This window comes from Pholis gunnellus (assembly GCF_910591455.1).
Source record: "Pholis gunnellus genome assembly, chromosome: 5".
Lineage (NCBI taxonomy): Eukaryota > Metazoa > Chordata > Actinopteri > Perciformes > Pholidae > Pholis > Pholis gunnellus.
The window spans coordinates 12,283,639-12,304,262 of record NC_136531.1 but is presented as its reverse complement, the minus strand read 5'-3'; the positions used below and the strand labels follow the sequence as shown (position 1 = coordinate 12,304,262).

Here is a 20,624-nt window from a genome sequence, read left to right as displayed (position 1 = left end):
AAGGAGTGAAACAGTCTTCCTGTCTGATCTTTTGCTTTTGGATGAGATAGTTGATAGGATGTGCTGACCTTTTATGGTAATGACGCAGATTAGTTGTAAAGACAGATTTACCAAAAGGATGAGAAAAAAAACTCATGAAAGGTAAAAATGATTTCCCTTCAAAACATTTTTCATTGTTTGTAGCAAATGATACTCACTTCTGTGAGTATTAGACAAGATGTTTTTTTACTATATGTTTGGTTAAGAGACATGCGTGACATTAAGATAATTAGATTCCCAATCTAAGTTTCTTCATAGCCATAAATGCAGCTGTCAATTAGGTGTCTTTGTAGACTGATTGAGAGTCAGGTAGCCTAAACCAGAACTGGGGAGTAGTATATAAAATCGATTAATCTAATTCTATATTTGATAAAAGTGTACCAAAACATTTCTCTGGGTCTGTCAGACCAAAATAAAGTATTAGCTGCTGCAAGCACTGTCTTGTGTTTACTTTGAATAGATACTCAAAAAAGTTTTTATTAAATTTATTTTTTATTGCCCAAAATCACAAATCACAAATTTGCCTCAGAGGGCTTTACAATCGATGCAACATACGATATCCTGTGTCCCAGGACCCTCACATCGGAACAGGAAAAACTCCCCAAAAAAGCCCTTTAACGGGGAGACAAAAAGGAAGAATCCTTAGGGAGAGCAACAGAGGAGGGATCCCTCTCCCAGGATGGACCGAAGTGCAATAGATGTCATGTGTACAGCATGAACAACATAACAAAGTTACAATATATTCAATGCATATGACATCAATTATTCATATGAGAGTAGTGAGCAGAATAATGATGGGAAAATTGCCACTACTAATAATAGTAGCAGTGGGTGTCAAGCAGGAGGCAGGACCATGGTCCAGGTATAACCACGATCCAGAGAAAGCACAAAGACTGGGGAAGAAGCAAAGTCAGAAGTGTGATGTTGAACATCAATGTTTCAAAGTATTTTGTTACTGTGGCATGTACTGCTTATTATTATTTGGACATAGCAGTATGCCCATCAACCTGTTCTACTTAAATACAAATCACCTGTGTGTTATTTAATGAATCCATGTGCGCAGCTCTTTACAATACCTGATGACACCTCATGGATGTTTCAAATAGCCAGAATGCTTTCATTACTCACCCTACATTGGTATTTAAATCTTTCAACTAAACGTCAACAACCCCCCCCCCCCCCCCTTTCCTCTAACTTTTACATTGTGCTTTAGCTCTTACGTCAGTCCTTGTACATGGAAATAACACAGCAGAACCAGTTCTGCAAGATATGTCAGAGGTTTGAAAAGAAAGAATTTATGGTCACTCTTACAAAACCCTCAGTCACTGACAAGCCGTCACTTTCATCTTCACGTCGTCAAGGTGTCTGGTACCTTCTTAGTGTCAGCTCTTACCATTCATTGAAGAATTGTTGCGAATACAACAATATTGCTGCACAGTTGGACTCCACTGAGGTAAGAAAGCAACAATTTATATTGACATGGATGTACATATAAAATGTCAACCATAAGAAATCAATTCACTTTTTACCTTAAAAAAGGCTGTTAGTGAGCCATAAATGTAGCTTTAGTTTTTTCAATGTTCAATGCATGCATAAATACTTATGTACTTTGGATTTGGTGGTTTTATGTACCACCTTTTCGTGACTGTGAATTGAATTTGTGGTCAGAAAGAAATTCTAATTCACAATCTGTGCTTTTCCTTTTAAGATGTGTAAAACATTTATCTCTCTCATTTTTATTGACTATTCTTAACTTTTCAGGTATTTGCTCCGATACACCTTTGATTATTAAAAGTAACGCCTATGATTCTGAAGTCTGTAACAGTTAAACATTCAATGGCCTATATACTAATGGATTGTGATGCTTGGCTTGTCAGGGTGTGGCTGCTCTATCTTGCACCTTAATGTTCTGTTCGCTGTATATAATGAATATAAAGAGCAGAATGTCCTGTGCTGTAGCCGCCGAGATTGTCTAATGGGAATTAATTTAACTCTTGTAAAATAATTGCTTTACTTGACAAATATATATAAATATTTATGTCATAAAATGATAATAATAATAATTAAATAAATCTAATTGGAGAAAAGGTATAAAGTAAAGAAATGTATTCTGATCCAAATTACTTCAAACAAATTCAGTTTTTCACAGACGATCTCCAACTGAGAGGTTGACGCATACATGGCTTAGACAGATCAATACTGCATCAGGATGTCTAGGGAGTTGAATAATGAATTTGTTTGTTTCTTTTATATTAATAATCCTACAAACCACAAGTGTATCACTATCAGATGATATTCAAATGTTGAAGTCCTGAGGTGGCAAAGTCCAGATCAAAATCCAATTGAGACAAGATAATTGAGAAGATGATGTGTTGTTTTTGTCATTATATGTATTGTTATTGTCTACTGAGCTGGTATCAAAAATCCGGTGTTTGAAAAAGACCTGACAGACTCTTGTTTCTGATTTTGGCCTCTATGAGATGTATAAAGGTGACAGAAATTTGAATTGAATCCACACAGACAGTCGAAATGCCAGCGGTCACATAAATTATTTCCTTTGAGAAATATGAATGGATCACATTGTGTTTTAGGCTGTGAATAAATTGAACTGAGCTTATGAAAGAAAATCTTGATAGTCTTGTAGGCGCACCATACGCTTCCTGTTTGAATCTTTAACATCCCTGGAGGTGTGATACTATCTGACAGAGTGAGACATGACAAAGTTACCCAATCTCGTCTCTGCAGAATGTTGACATACCTGATTCTGCATTTCTCACACTCAGAATGTGTTAAATGTCTTAAGCATGGCTACAGTAAGAGGATGAGTTTATCAGTGCATCATTGCCACACAGAGGAAGAAGAGACCTTTTTTTATCATACTGTATTTAAGTTGCTATACCAAAGGCTTTGTTTGCTGCTTATTCTGTGCACTTTGTTAGAACTAATGTGGCCAAATACAACAGCATTGCAATAAATCCTACATAATGGTTATACGGTTTAGTTTTTCTTGAAACAGTTTTAAAAGATGTGTTGATTCAACTCTATAGTCACTTCACAGGATGTTACTTGTGCTGTTGAATTGTATTTGTCACACTAAGAGATGTTTCCAATGTGCATCATCCTTGTTGATATTAATGGGGTGAAAAAATACTACAAATTTCACTTTGAATTACTCACTTCTAACTATAACATCCAAATGGCCCTTCAGTTTAATCAAAACCTTTTTAAAAACAGCTTCTACTAAAACTGAACGTCATAACCTTTATGAATTAATTTATTGGAGAGCTGTTATATTAGCATGCATTACTTTGAATCTAGGTGTACACAATAAACTGGCTAATTATTGTAACCTGTATTCAAATTATATCAGTCTGCATATTTGTTCTGCATACTAAACTTTATTTGCAATGTATTTATAATGTGTTCTTAATATTTCACAGGAACCAGAAAAAAGGAGGATGGATCCTCTGATAATTGTTCTCCTGTTAGCAGGTATTTGTTGCAGTGCATGCATCTGTGTGTGTGTGTGTGTGTGTGTGTGTGTGTGTGTAACTATGGAGCTTTTTTTCCTATTTTTATTCAAGAGTGTGCTTTTTCAATTTGAGAGCATGACTTATTAAATCCATGTTCAGATTTTGTAATGCTTTCCTTCAGAACCCTGTCCTCACACTGAAATAGCCCCGGCTTGCACATAGATTTGCTCTGCTTCTGCTTAAACTGTATGCTTGCATGCATATATATTGTTGCTTGCACATTTTTCTTGTGGTCCAGCTTTAGCCCTTCTCCCCACAGTCAGGCTGCTTCTTCATGCTTGTGAAATGTCTGCTCTCAGAGTTCTCCTCTGCTCTTGATTTTCTGTGCAAGAACCCGAAAAAGATTCCCCAAACAATAGTATGCCAGGTGTAGTGTTGACCGATGCGATGATCCCTGCCTTGTTGCGATTGCATTCGCTTTACTCCCTGACGTTGGTCACTCTCTGGAGCAAAGGAAATCTGTGGAAGCAAAAATATATCTGAGTGCAAGCATACAGTTTGAGCAGAAATCCGAGCCCAGGGTCTATTTAAGTGAAATAAAGCTAGACAAAACGCTCCATATGTGACAGAACGAGAGAGAGAGAGAGAGAGAGAGAGAGAGAGAGAGAGAGAGAGAGAGGGACATTAAAGTAATAAAGTTGCAGGGATTAAGGGAGACTCTAATTGTAACACTTCATAATAATAATAATATTTTTAAATGGACTGAATTTAAGTTTGAACTTTGTGAAATTTTTCTCCACAGGACTAGTGGGAACAACATCAGCATCAGCTGCAACAACACATCCAACAATTTATTTGGTATTTAAGTTGCAGCAAAACTTTACATCACAACTTACAAACGACTCCTCACCAGAGTTCAAGCAATTACAGGTCAACGTGACAACAGCGGTAAGTTTTTATATATTATATATATATAGAACATTAAATGGCAATGCAGCAGGTTAGCACATACAGCATTGATAGGAAGACAGTGATGAATTAGCCTTTATTAAGACATTGGCAAATATAATTAAAAACACAGCACAGATGTGTAACTCAGGATATTTTTAATAATCAGTGTTTGAGATAGAGGTAAGCCGTAGGCATACAAGGATATTGGTGACTTTTCACATCACCTAAATGTATTTTTGGAAACAAAACATAGCTGGTGTCATCAAGAAATGATTATCATGACAGCAGTAGAAATTTAAATTATTTTGAAAAGTAATAAACATAAATGAAAAAATACAAAAAGATGGAATATTATTTTTCTTACAATATATTATCAACTCGTTTTGCCCATATTAAGTTTGTTTCATCTTTCAAAAAAATTCATTCACAGCTCGACAAAGTCTATTTAAAAAGATTTGAAAATGCCTTCAATCGAACTGTTGTCATCAGCTTCAGGTAAAAAACATTGCTCACCACTACATCTTAAAAAGTTATTATTACTTTATTGCTAAATAATAAATTGTTTCTTTGGTTATTGATGAAAACAGAGCAGAACAATGTATTTTTTTAATTTTTGTTATGATATATCATAGGTTTTAGAAGTAAGTGTCCAGAATGTTATTGGCATATTTAAATAGATATTTATAGATCTTTTTAAAACTATTACTATAACCACCATCCTTGTCATCGAGCCTTAGTTAAACAATAACGGGCACAAATACCTAACAACATTACAGCATTGAAACATAACTTTTGAAAAACATTTCTGTTACAGTCAAGGATCCGTTATAGTACAAGCTGAACTGATATTCAACAATGTGACTGCACTACCAAATGCCAGTTCTGTGATTGAAAGTTTGGCGACTGCGTCTTCCAGCTCTAATTTCTCCCTCAATGTCAACACATCTTCTATTACTGCAAGAGGTATGATATCATATTATTTCCAAATGTCACATTTCCACAATGTTTAGAGCAAGCACATACTGAATATATGATTCAAATAATATATTTAAAAGACAACACAATGACTTCATAATCTTTATTTTCAGCAGTCGTGGCATCAACTCAAGCCCCATCTACAGTTGCACCCTCAACACCAATAGTCAACATGACCTCACCACCGATCAATATGACCACACCACAGATCAACATGACCTCACCACCAGTCAACATGACCTCACCACCGTTCAACATGACCTCACAGCCGATCAACATGACCTCCCCACCGATCAACATGACCTCCCCACCGATCAACATGACCTCACCACCAGTCAACATGACATCACCACCGATCAACATGACCTCACCACCAGTCAACATGACCTCACCACAGATCAACATGACCTCACCACCAGTCAACATGACCTCACCACCAGTCAACATGACCTCACCACCGTTCAACATGACCTCACAGCCGATCAACATGACCTCCCCACCGATCAACATGACCTCCCCACCGATCAACATGACCTCACCACCAGTCAACATGACATCACCACCGATCAACATGACCTCACCACCAGTCAACATGACCTCACCACAGATCAACATGACCTCACCACCGATCAATATGACCACACCACAGATCAACATGACCTCACCACCAGTCAACATGACCTCACCACCGATCAACATGACCTCCCCACCGATCAACATGACCTCACCACCAGTCAACATGACCTCACCATCGATCAACATGACCTCACCACCGATCAATATGACCACACCACAGATCAACATGACCTCACCACCAGTCAACATGACCTCACCACCGTTCAACATGACCTCACAGCCGATCAACATGACCTCCCCACCGATCAACATGACCTCACCACCAGTCAACATGACCTCACCACAGATCAACATGACCTCACCACCAGTCAACATGACCTCACCACCGTTCAACATGACCTCACAGCCGATCAACATGACCTCCCCACCGATCAACATGACCTCACCACCAGTCAATATGACCACACCACAGATCAACATGACCTCACCACAGATCAACATGACTTCACCACCAGTCAATATGACCTCACCACCAATCAACATAACCTCACCACCAGTCAATATGACCTCACCACTAGTCAACATGACGTCCCCACCGATCAACATGATGTCACCACCGATAAACATGACCTCACCACCAATCAACATGACCTCACCACCGATGAATATGACCTCACCACAGATCAACATGACTTCACCACCAGTCAACATGACCTCACCACCAATCAACATGACCTCACCACCGATGAATATGACCTCACCACAGATCAACATGACCTCACCACAGATCAACATGACCTCACCACCGATGAATATGACCTCACCACAGATCAACATGACTTCACCAACAGTCAACATGACCTCACCACCAGTCACCGCAAAGTCATTGCCAAGTAATGCAACCTCTAACACTATCAATATATTATTCAATTTCTTTTACAATCATGACAACTTTACTAACAGTCAATTCATTATTATTTGTTTCTAGCTAAAATGAAGGGTACACTTTGACACGTAGCATCAATATGAGCCTTTATAGCACCTCTATTACTGACTGCAATTTCTATATTTGTCAATGCAGCTTGTCATGCTCTCATGTAATAAATATTACTAATAAATATTCCCTTAATATTTAGGCACTGTAAGCTCTACACCTGTAACTGGAATATCAGCACCACCAAATATCACAACTATTGTTACTCCAGCTACAACCCCAACAGCTGCAACAACAAGGGAGCCAAGAATTGATGTAGGATTTAGGTTGCAGGAAAACTTTGCATCAGAACTTACAAACAAATCATCACCAGAGTTCAGGCAATTAAGTGACAGAGTGACCATAGCGGTAAGTTTTTATATATTCATTTGTTTATTATTTTTTCATCTTTCCACAATCATATTCAAATACAGCATGAAACGTTTAGATGACAGAACATTAAATGGCAATGCAGCAGGATAGCACATACAGCATTGATAGGAAGACAGTGATGAATTAGCTTTTATTAAGACATTAGCAAATATAATTAAAAACACAGCACATATGTATAACTCATGATATTTTTAATAATCATTGTTTGAGACGGATGTAAGCCGTAGGCATACAAGAATATTGATGACTTTTCACATCACCTAGATGTATTTTTGGAAACAAACATAGCTGGTGTCAGAAACAAATGATCATCATGACAGCAGTAGAAATTTAAATTATTTTGAAAAGTAATAAACAAAAATGAAAAAATACAAAACATAAGAGGAGAGAAAAAAGATGGAATATTATTTTTCTTACAATATCAAATCGTTTTGCCCATATTAAGTTTGTTTTATCTTTCAACAAAATTCCTTCACAGCTCGACAAAGTCTATTCAAAAAGATTTGGAAAGGCCTTCAATCGAACTGTTATCAACAGCTTCAGGTAAAAAACATTGCTCACCACTACATCTTAAAAAGTTATTTTTACTTTATTGCTCAATAATTTAATTGTTCTTGGTTATTAATGAAAACTGAGCAGAACAATGTACTTTTTTTATTTTTGTTATGATATATCATAGGTTTTAGAAGTCAGTGTCCAGAATGTTATTGGCGTATTTAAATAGATATTTTTAAAACAATTACTATAACCGCCATCCTTGTCATCGAGCTTTAGATAAACAATACCGGGCACAAATGCCTAACAACATTACAGCATTGAAACATAACTTTTGAAAAACATTTCTCTTACAGTCAAGGATCCGTTGTAGTACAAGCTGAACTGATATTCAACAATGTGACTGCACTACCAAATGCCAGTTCTGTGGCTGAAACTTTGGAGACTGCGTCCTCCAGCTCTAATTTCTCCCTCAGTGTTAACACATCTTCTATTACTGCAAAAGGTATGACATCATATTATTTCCAAATGTCACATTTCCACAATGTTTAGAGGAAGCACATACTGAATATATGATTTGAATAACATATTTAAAAGACAACACAATAACTTTATAATCTTTATTTACAGCAGTCGTGGCACCAACTCAAGCCCCAACTACAGTTGCACCTTTAACGCCAGCAGTCAACATGACCTCCCCACCATTCAACATGACCTCACCACCAATCAACATGACCTCACCACCAGTCAACATGACCTCCCCACCAGTCAACATGACCTCACCACCATTCAACATGACCTCACCACCAATCAACATGACCTCACCACCAGTCAACATGACCTCCCCACCAGTCAACATGACCTCACCACCATTCAACATGACCTCACCACCAATCAACATGACCTCACCACCAGTCAACATGACCTCACCACCAGTCAACATGACCTCCCCATCAGTCAACATGACCTCACCACCGATCAACATGACCTCACCACCGATCAACATGACCTCACCACCGATCAACGTGACCTCACCACCAGTCAACATGACCTCACCATCAATCAACATGACCTCACCATCAATCAACATGACCTCACCACCTGTCAACATGACATCACCACCGATCAACATGACCTCACCACCAATCAACATGACCTCACCACCTGTCAACACGACCTCACCACCGATCAACATGACCTCACCACCAGTCAACATGACCTCACCACCGATCAATATGACCTCACCACCAATCAACATGACCTCACCACCAATCAACGTGACCTCACCAACCATCAACATGACCTCACCACCGATCAACATGACCTCACCATCGATCAACATGACCTCACCACCATTCAACATGACCTCACCACCACTCAACATGACCTCACCACCAATCAACATGACCTCACCACCTGTCAACATGACCTCACCACCAATCAACATGACCTCACCACCTGTCAACATGACATCACCACCGATCAATATGACCTCACCACCGATCAACATGACCTCACCACCGATCAACATGACCTCACCACCAGTCAACATGACCTCACCACTAGTCACCATTACGCCATTGCCAAGTAATGCAACCTCTAGCACTATCAATATATTATTCAATTGATTTTACAATCATGACAACTTTACCAACAGTCAATTCATTAATATTTTTGTCTAGCTAAAATTATGGGTAAACTTTAACACGTAGCATCAATATGAGCCTTTATAGCACCTCTAGCACTTACTGCATTTCTATATTTGTCAATGCAGATTGTCATGCTCTCATGTAATAAATATTACTAATAAATATTCCCTTAATTTTTAGGCAATGTAAGCTCTACACCTGTAACTGGAGTATCAGCACCACCAAATATCACAACTATTGTTACTCCAGCTACAACCCCAACAGCTGCAACAACAAGGGAGCCAAGAATTGATGTAGGATTTAGGTTGCAGGAAAACTTTGCATCACAACTTACAAACAAATTATCACCAGAGTTCAGGCAATTAAGTGACAGAGTGACCACAGCGGTAAGTTTTTATATATTCATTTGTTTATTATTTTTTCATCTTTCCACAATCATATTCAAATACAGCATGAAACATGAATGAAAAAATACAAAACATAAGAGGAGAGAAAAAAGATGGAATATTATTTTTCTTACAATATCAAATCGTTTTGCCCATATTAAGTTTGTTTTATCTTTCAACAAAATTCCTTCACAGCTCAACAATGTCTATTCAAAAAGATTTGGAAAGGCCTTCAATCGAACTGTTATCAACAGCTTCAGGTGAAAAACATTGCTCACCACTACATCTTAAAAAGTTATTTTTACTTTAATAATAAATAATATAAGTTTTCTTAGGTTATTAATTACAACAGAGCAGAACAGTGTACTTTTTTATATTTCTGTTTTGAAATGTTATATCATAGGTATTAGAAGTCAGTATCCAGAATGTTATTGGCATATTTAAATAGATATTTTAAAAATTATAACTAGAACCCTCATCTTTGTCATCGAGCCTTAGTTAAACAATAGCAGGCACAAACGCCTAACAAGATAACAGCATTAAAACATACATTTTCAAAAACATTTCTATTACAGTCAAGGATCCGTTATAGTACAAGCTGAACTGATATTCAACAATGTGACTGCACTACCAAATGCCAGTTCTGTGATTGAAGCTTTGGAGACTGCGTCTTCCAGCTCTAATTTCTCCCTCAATGTCAACACATCTTCTATTACTGCAGGAGGTATGATATCATATTATTTCCTAATGTCAAATTTTGTCAATGGTTATAGCAAGCGCATACTGAATATATGATTTGAGAAATATATTTAAAGACAACACAATAACTTCATAATCTTTATTTTTAGCAGTCGTGGCACCAACTCAAGCCCCATCTACAGTTGCACCTTCGACACCAGCAGTCAACATGACCTCACCACCACTCAACGTGACCTCACCACCAATCAACATGACCTCACCACCGATCAACATGACCTCACCACCGATCAACATGACCTCACCACCAGTCAACATGACCTCACCACCTGTCAACATGACCTCACCACCTGTCAACATGACCTCACCAACGATCAACATGACCTCACCACCGATCAACATGACCTCACCACCGATCAATATGACCTCACCACCAATCAACGTGACCTCACCAACCATCAACATGACCTCACCACCGATCAACATGACCTCACCATCGATCAACATGACCTCACCACCATTCAACATGACCTCACCACCACTCAACATGACCTCACCACCAATCAACATGACCTCACCACCTGTCAACATGACCTCACCACCAATCAACATGACCTCACCACCTGTCAACATGACATCACCACCGATCAATATGACCTCACCACCGATCAACATGACCTCACCACCGATCAACATGACCTCACCACCAGTCAACATGACCTCACCACCAGTCACCATTACGCCATTGCCAAGTAATGCAACCTCTAGCACAATCAATATATTATTCAATTGATTTTACAATCATGACAACTTTACCAACAGTCAATTCATTAATATTTTTGTCTAGCTAAAATTATGGGTAAACTTTAACACGTAGCATCAATATGAGCCTTTATAGCACCTCTAGCACTTACTGCATTTCTATATTTGTCAATGCAGATTGTCATGCTCTCATGTAATAAATATTACTAATAAATATTCCCTTAATTTTTAGGCAATGTAAGCTCTACACCTGTAACTGGAATATCAGCACCACCAAATATCACAACTATTGTTACTCCAGCTACAACCCCAACAGCTGCAACAACAAGGGAGCCAAGAATTGATGTAGGATTTAGGTTGCAGGAAAACTTTGCATCACAACTTACAAACAAATTATCACCAGAGTTCAGGCAATTAAGTGACAGAGTGACCACAGCGGTAAGTTTTTATATATTCATTTGTTTATTATTTTTTCATCTTTCCACAATCATATTCAAATACAGCATGAAACATGAATGAAAAAATACAAAACATAAGAGGAGAGAAAAAAGATGGAATATTATTTTTCTTACAATATCAAATCGTTTTGCCCATATTAAGTTTGTTTTATCTTTCAACAAAATTCCTTCACAGCTCAACAATGTCTATTCAAAAAGATTTGGAAAGGCCTTCAATCGAACTGTTATCAACAGCTTCAGGTGAAAAACATTGCTCACCACTACATCTTAAAAAGTTATTTTTACTTTAATGATAAATAATATAAGTTTTCTTAGGTTATTAATTACAACAGAGCAGAACAATGTACTTTTTTATATTTCTGTTTTGAAATGTTATATCATTGGTATTAGAAGTCAGTATCCAGAATGTTATTGGCGTATTTAAATAGATATTTTAAAAATTATAACTAGAACCCTCATCTTTGTCATCGAGCCTTAGTTAAACAATAGCAGGCACAAACGCCTAACAAGATAACAGCATTAAAACATACATTTTCAAAAACATTTCTATTACAGTCAAGGATCCGTTATAGTACAAGCTGAACTGATATTCAACAATGTGACTGCACTACCAAATGCCAGTTCTGTGATTGAAGCTTTGGAGACTGCGTCTTCCAGCTCTAATTTCTCCCTCAATGTCAACACATCTTCTATTACTGCAGGAGGTATGATATCATATTATTTCCTAATGTCAAATTTTGTCAATGGTTATAGCAAGCGCATACTGAATATATGATTTGAGAAACATATTTAAAGACAACACAATAACTTCATAATCTTTATTTTTAGCAATCGTGGCACCAACTCAAGCCCCAGCTACAGTTGCACCTTCGACACCAGCAGTCAACATGACCTCACCACCACTCAACGTGACCTCACCACCAATCAACATGACCTCACCACCTGTCAACATGACATCACCACCGATCAACATGACCTCACCACCAATCAACATGACCTCACCACCTGTCAACATGACATCACCACCGATCAACATGACCTCACCACCGATCAATATGACCTCACCACCGATCAACATGACCTCACCACCGATCAACATGACCTCACCACCAGTCAACATGACCTCACCACCTGTCAACATGACCTCACCAACGATCAACATGACCTCACCACCGATCAACATGACCTCACCACCGATCAACATGACCTCACCACCAATCAACATGACCTCACCACCAGTCAACATGACCTCACCACCTGTCAACATGACCTCACCGCCGATCAACGTGACCTCACCACCGATCAACGTGACCTCACCACCGATCAACGTGACCTCACCACCGATCAATATGACCTCACCACCGATCAACATGACCTCACCACCGATCAACATGACCTCACCACCAATCAATATGACCTCACCACCAATCAATATGACCTCACCGCCGATCAACGTGACCTCACCACCGATCAATATGACCTCACCACCGATCAACATGACCTCACCACCAATCAATATGACCTCACCGCCGATCAACGTGACCTCACCACCGATCAATATGACCTCACCACCGATCAATATGACCTCACCGCCGATCAACGTGACCTCACCACCGATCAATATGACCTCACCACCGATCAACATGACCTCACCACCAGTCAACATGACCTCACCACCGATCAACATGACCTCACCACCAATCAATATGACCTCACCACCCATCAATATGACCTCACCACCCATCAACATGACCTCACCGCCGATCAACGTGACCTCACCACCGATCAACATGACCTCACAACCGATCAATATGACCTCACCACCGATCAACTTGACCTCACCACCGATCAATATGACCTCACCATCAATCAATATGACCTCACCACCGATCAACATGACCTCACCACCGATCAACATGACCTCACCACCGATCAACATGACCTCACCGCCTAATGTTACAGCTGCTACCACTGCTGCACCAACTGCATCAACAGATCGTCCTACATCCAATGAGGGAACTCTTGGCCTTACATTTAGTCTTAACCAAACATTTACATCAGATCTTGCAAACTCATCCTCAACGGTTTTTCAGACTTTGGCTGAAGAAGTGGTCAGAGAGGTAAGATGTCTTTGCATTATGAAACTCTACTGCAAATACATTGAAATGTTACTGTGTAACAATACTCCATGGGCATCATAAGAAAAAAAAGCAAATATTCAACAAAAGGCATTTTAGCCCCTAAAAAACAAGTTTATTTTACATTAAAGTTAAAACCACATATTCAGCAAATTTTAATCTTTGGAAATTATTTAACATGCCCCCTAAATAAACTCAAGTTCTTGTGCTGATCTTAATTACATATTTTTCCACATAATTGTAATTGTAAAGCAGTTATAACTAAAATATTGTATTCCTTCATTTGCTCACTATTTTGTTTGTAGTCTAGTATGACTTCTGTAATCTTGTAAACATATGTATACAGAAGACAAAAAAGGTACAGCAGCCTCAAAATCAATCATTGCATTTCTTGTGAGCCATTAAACTGCAAGTAACAGTTGTGCTGTCTTTTAGATAAACAGAGTGGGTACAAATCTGTTTGGATCAACTTTCCTTCGCTCCATCGTTAACTCATTCACGTAAGACTAAATCTCAATCACTGGCTAATGTTTCTGGACATTTACCAGTCACTTGCTTTTAAACAGTGCTGCTGTGTCTCTTTGTCATTAAAGGAATGGATCTGTGATTACCGTCACCACCCTTGTGTTCACAAATATTAGCTCAGTTCCTTCAGCAAGCATTGCAACTACACAACTCAGCAGTGAACTTACGAACACCACCCTGAATATTCTATCAGGCAGTGTAAAAGCAAGTAAGTGATTGGAGTGTTTAAGAATCAAACATAATCTATTCATCAATCTATTTAAATGCATGCTAGTGTCATATTCATTGATAACTCTTTGGTTTTGGTTCAGCTTCTTCTGCTACTACCACCGCTGCACCTACTGTTACAACTGCCCTGACCGCAGCTCCTAATGCTACGGATGCTCCAACTGCAGCTCCCAATGTTACAGTGGCCCCAACTGCTGCCCCTAATGCTACAGTGGCTCCAACTGCAGCTCCCAATGTTACAGTGGCTCCAACTGCTGCTCCTAATGCTACAGTGGCCCCAACTGCTGCCCCTAATGTTACAGTGGCCCCAACTGCTGCTCCCAATGTTACAGTGGCCCCAACTGCTGCTCCTAATGTTACAGTGGCCCCAACTGCTGCTCCCAATGTTACAGTGGCCCCAACTGCTGCTCCAACTGCAGCTCCCAATGTTACAGTGGCTCCAACTGCAGCTCCCAATGTTACAGTGGCTCCAACTGCTGCTCCTAATGCTACAGTGGCCCCAACTGCTGCCCCTAATGTTACAGTGGCCCCAACTGCTGCTCCCAATGTTACAGTGGCCCCAACTGCTGCTCCCAATGTTACAGTGGCCCCAACTGCTGCTCCCAATGTTACAGTGGTCCCAACTGCTGCTCCAACTGCTGCTCCCAATGTTACAGTGGCCCCAACTGCTGCTCCCAATGTTACAGTGGCCCCAACTGCTGCTCCCGTGGTTACAGTGGCCACAACTGCTGCTCCCACTGCTACTGCTGCACCAACTACGTCAACCACCACTGCATCAACAGATCCTCCTACATCCAGTGAGGGAACCCTTGGCCTCAGGTTTCGTCTTGACCGAGCATTTACATCAGATCTTGCAGTATCATCCTCACCGGCGTTTCAGACTTTGGCTACAGAAGTGGTCACAGAGGTAAGATGTCTTTGCCTTATAATAATGTACTGCAAATTAATTGAGATCTTATTTTGTTACAATACTATTCCATGGACATCATAAGAAACAGAAGCATCTTCTAAATATAACTGCAAATAATGTATTTTTTTAAATAATTCTCATTGTGTACACTGACTACAGGAACTGCACTGATGTAGATTAATCATTCAGTCTGTCCTTATAATTTTCACATGGAAACAACTAAATCTAATGTTATTCTTGGAATTTTTATTTTGCTTAATATGCCTTATATTTTGGTTATTGAGTCAACCCTTTTTTGATCTTGACAGCAAATAAAGATAATGAAGGAACCAATACATAATAATTTTATAGTAGTTTTAGCAGGGGATATTTTTTCCTTTGAAGTACCAAAGGGAGTTAATTTTTAATCTGACACTGCAGAAAAAATAACAATGTGGCGAAGTCAATGTTGTTGCTAATGAGGGGTGTCAACAGTTAACCACTGAGGACATTTTAAACTGGTTACACATGTTGGTCTATAGATTTACAGTCTGCATAGTAATTTAACATGGGCACAGAAAGAAGCTTCGGCACTCATCGAACTGTTCGAACAATCGACGCACAGCGGTGAGCTCCGCAGTGCCGGGTCCAGTGTATGTGCGATACAGCACACACATCCACAGAATTGATGCTTCATCTGATCAATTCTCATGATAGGCCTTTATAGAGTTCACCGATCAAACTATTTAGAACAGATTTTAGCCGGCCAATTGACCAGAACACACATGACCTGATCAAAATGTGGCAACACACTTCAGCAAAGAATAAACAAAACATACAAACTTGGATGGATTTAGCGATTTGAAACGCGGCGCCGAAAGGAAAGAAAAGCATCTCTTGTATGTAAAGTAATTCTGCATTTTTTTTCTATTAAATAACCGGTTTGGGCTATCAAATGCAATACCAACCGAAACTGACATCCCTATTGCTAAACATTGACATATCCTTGTTCATTGTTCATTTTGTGTTATCTTTTTCATAAAAAACAACAGTAAATATGATCAGGACTGATGTTGGTGTAAAGGTTGAACTCACTGAAAGAGGAAAATAATATTAATTTATAATATTTTATGGCAGTTTTTTTTAAGCAGACATTTTCGTCAACACCAGAGCAAGCAACACCAAACATCATCTTTGAGAAAATATCAAATTTGTCCTACTATTTTTAATTGGGATATTGTTAATTAACGAAAGCCTGTACTAAAATGATACAAGAGCTTTCTAGCTCATAGAGCTGTTGCTGCATTTGAATACAGTATGCACGAGCCATGTTTTAAGAATTCAACATCAAAATGTCTATAATTCACACAGAGATTATTGCATTATATTGGAAGGTGTTTCTTTTTCTGTTCTCGCTTGCTGCAAGTTAGACAAGTCCCCAAAATGAGTTTGTGCCATATCCCAGCCCAGTTCAGCTCACTCGCCATTGTCTTCAAACCTTAGCAACATCCCTGATTTACAGGGCAATCAGGGAACTTGCGCATTGGTGCTTGTAGACATGTTTGTATTTTTGAATTGCAAATGACAGTAATGTTGTCTTTCAGGTTAACAGAGTGGCCAGAAATATCTATGGATCATCCTTCCGTCGTAGCATTGTAAACAACTTCACGTAAGATTAATTTCGATCACTAACCAACTTCTCCTTGACATTTGCCGTTTACTTTGCTTTAAAAAGTGTTGCTTTACCGTTTTGTCACTGTAGGAGTGGATCAGTGAGAGCCGACATGACCCTTGTGTTTCGAGATACAAATTCAGTTCCTTCAGGAGACACTGCAACTTCACAACTCAGCAGTGGACTTAGCTCCACCTCCCTGAACGTTATATCAGGCAGCGTTTCAGCACGTAAGTTATTGGTGACTTAAACTTAAAGTATATTGTTTTACTTCAAAATATATTAAATTCATGGTTTTGAATACGTTAATGTTTAAAATTATTAAATGCATATTACAATGTGATATTTGTAATTATTTGTTCATTTTTAAATATAAAAGTACGATGCAGCTTCCTTTTTAGCCTATATTTTAGAAGTTTGAACTATTTTAGATATTCTTTTTATAAAGTATTTAACTTAATTATTTTCTGTCCAGATATTTTCACTGACAACATAATCTAACAATCACTACAATCTTTGCTTTTTCTTATATTTCAGAGTCAACATCAACATCAAGCAGTCCTCCTCAGTCCACAATGGGCTCACTGGCTCTCTTTTCATTAACACTGCTGGCTGTAGCACAGATGCTGATAGACTTTTAACCGAAACCCAAAGTAAATGCACTGAGATTGCCAAAAGCTTTTGCTATGCTATCAAGTTTGGGGGAAAAAGCAATTTACCATCGAACTAAAAACAAAAGACATAACAAGTGTGCATAATGAAATTTACCAATACAATGTATTTTGGTAAAAAGATGTGTACTGTGTCAAAGATTGAGACAGTTTTTCAGTATTTTCCACATTTGATGTTACAATCACTCGTGTTTTAATTAAATTGTATTTAAAGAACTAACCATTGATTACCACAGAGATTGTGAGTAATTGAAAATACTTAATATGTTACTTTTTTGGCAGATGTCATACAATGTGTGTGTTTTGGCCATACTTCTTTATATGCAATATTCATGTGACATTGTTAACATAGTTAAAACATGCAAATATGTATAGGAAAATGTAGAACATTTTTATTTCCAATTAAAGCATTGTACGATTTAGCAGGACACAATTTACATCCAACGCCATTGTGAAGTGCAAATGAAGGAAGAAGTGTGCAGTTAATGTAGTGTGATACCAAAAGTTAGGGGTGTAGAACTAACATAATGTTGATGCTGAAGACCAATGACTTATATTACATGTGAGACCAATCATTATAAAGACGATCTTTCGCCAACCATAACCATGTAGTTTAAGGTAGCTTACTTTAACGACACCACAGTTGCCATATGAGAATGTTGTAGTAAAAAAAAAATGTCATTGAACATTGAAATAAGTTGTCATTAAGCACTATGTTGGGTTTTGCAGAACCATCCAGTATCAAGTTAATAGTATGACAAGTGGATTGGTAGATGCAAGTTTAAAAGTGTCCTGCTATTATTCTAACATTTAGAAAGATTATTGATTGTAATTGCTTAACTCTTCAAATTAAACACTGGTTCTTCCTGTATGTTTTCAAAAAGGGGAATAATAAATATGTGTATCTTTGTTAATCTAAAAGTATTAAAATGTTACCTTTCCAATGACCTTGTTGGTTTTCAAATGTTTCTTTTTGACTCTCTTTTAGTATTAAAAGAAAAATATTTCATTATAATTGGTCAGCAGAATGGCAGATTTGAACATTTAGAATTAGTGCTGTTATAGATTAGGTTATGTGATGACTGAATCAAATCATTCCCAACTTGTTGCTGTATTTATAACTGTCAACAACAATATTTATGATTACCAAGATTTACAGTGCACTGTAATAAAATATGCTTCTCTACAAGTTCAGTGAATCACAATCCATCTACATCGTCTGTTGTAGGTTAATGTGTCTGTAATGAAGATAGAATATTGTTTATTATTCCAACTGCTTACTGCCTAAAAGTCATTTTTGAGTTACAAGACGTGACCAACTGCTTCTGAACGTGACTGAGCACAGCCATGTTGAGATCAACCGAGGAGTCGAGGTAATTTACGCTTATCATCCGAAATTCCAAGTCTCCAGTACTGTTTTGTCTTCATGATTATTGAACTGTTAACATCTCAGATAATGTTTTACTTGGTCTGTTTCGTTACAATAGGTTGCTAATATTGGCGGAGCTAGCTCTGTGACGTTAGCTAGATCGAGCTCAATCTAGCCTTAGAAAGGTTAGCTAGCTAACAGCATAGCAAGTTGAGGTAACATAAATAAAGTTAATCACTAATTACAGTTTTAAGAAGTAACATTGGTAACCTAACTTGTGTTTACTTGTGCTATTATTGAACCGACTGTACGACCGCAAACGGGACGGTTATCAAAATGGAGAGCGGACCAGAAATTGCCGACGTGTGTTCAAGACGATGAACAATTGAGGTATTGCTAACAGTAACGTTACCTGTGTGTGTTATCCCAGGAGCAACATTAAAACCAAATCAAACTAATGTTATTGTTGGACGTTAGTCCAGTGGCGGGCCGTGCATTTTGTACCTGGTTCTTCAGTGCTGCCCTTTTACAGTTGAACCACCTCCTAATAACCTCATTATGATGCCACAGCTACGGTTATTATTTGTTTCTAAGGGTGTAACAATACACGTATTCGTATTAAACCGTTCGGTACGAGGCTTACGAACCGAACAATACGTTTGAATAATACTAGTGCATTTGGAAAATGCAGAAACTTAAATTGTGGGAAATATAATGTTTTCGGTGGACTGCGCTCAACCTGGCAACATGTTGTCTGACACGCCCACCCCGGAACCACAACATTGTACTCGTGTACGGTGCATGTGTTCTGCTAAACTAGCTTAGCAGGAAATCCAACTGCAGCACACACGCCAAACTCTCCTCGCAGGGTTTAGGCAGCTGTTACCTACTGATTCAAACAGGGCTAAAGCAATTACCACACAATCCCCATTTCTCCACACCATAATTCTTGCTTTGTTAAAGAAAACAACTCCCCAAACAGATAATCAAATGTCCGACCCTAACCCCGCGCATGACGGGATGCTTCATTAACAGACAATCTATATAGTCAAAATCAATGTAATTAACACAATGACAAGACCAAACTCACAAGAACCAGTCACATATATTGATATGACAATAAAGCATGACAAATTATTCCAGCAACACTGCAGCGTATTCCGCCGCTCACTAAAGAGCATGGACGGGCCATTCAAATATTATTCAAATCAGAGGGAACAAGATGGGGGGGTAGGTGCAACACAACCAACGCACACCACCCTTTTTTTCCCAGTCCTGTGTCATTCCAGTGAGCACAGACCCTGAA

General features: G+C 38.5%; 1 protein-coding gene across 1 annotated transcript; it reads left to right on the top strand.

The window, feature by feature from the left end:
• The first annotated feature begins 1,396 nt into the window (after positions 1-1,396).
• LOC306696754 (uncharacterized protein) lies at positions 1,397-18,896 on the top strand. The gene is made up of 24 exons (XM_079160446.1): positions 1,397-1,492; positions 3,480-3,531; positions 4,315-4,460; positions 4,894-4,958; positions 5,278-5,426; positions 5,552-6,907; positions 7,151-7,356; positions 7,859-7,923; positions 8,232-8,380; positions 8,506-9,462; positions 9,705-9,910; positions 10,106-10,170; positions 10,486-10,634; positions 10,759-11,358; positions 11,601-11,806; positions 12,002-12,066; positions 12,382-12,530; positions 12,655-13,946; positions 14,400-14,464; positions 14,558-14,697; positions 14,801-15,624; positions 17,211-17,275; positions 17,369-17,508; positions 17,816-18,896. The coding sequence occupies exons 2-24, from the start codon at positions 3,498-3,500 to the stop codon at positions 17,917-17,919; spliced, it is 7,197 nt and encodes a 2,398-aa protein (XP_079016572.1). The 5' UTR covers positions 1,397-1,492; positions 3,480-3,497; the 3' UTR covers positions 17,920-18,896.
• The last annotated feature ends 1,728 nt before the right edge of the window (positions 18,897-20,624 follow it).

Coding starts and splice junctions, on each gene's coding strand:
- LOC306696754 (XM_079160446.1), top strand. CDS start 3,498: ATGGATCCTCTGATAATTGTTCTCCTGTTAGCAG. Junction 10,635..10,758: donor ATCTTCTATTACTGCAGGAG/GTATGATATCAT, acceptor CTTTATTTTTAG/CAGTCGTGGCACCAACTCAA. Junction 14,465..14,557: donor TCCATCGTTAACTCATTCAC/GTAAGACTAAAT, acceptor TTGTCATTAAAG/GAATGGATCTGTGATTACCG.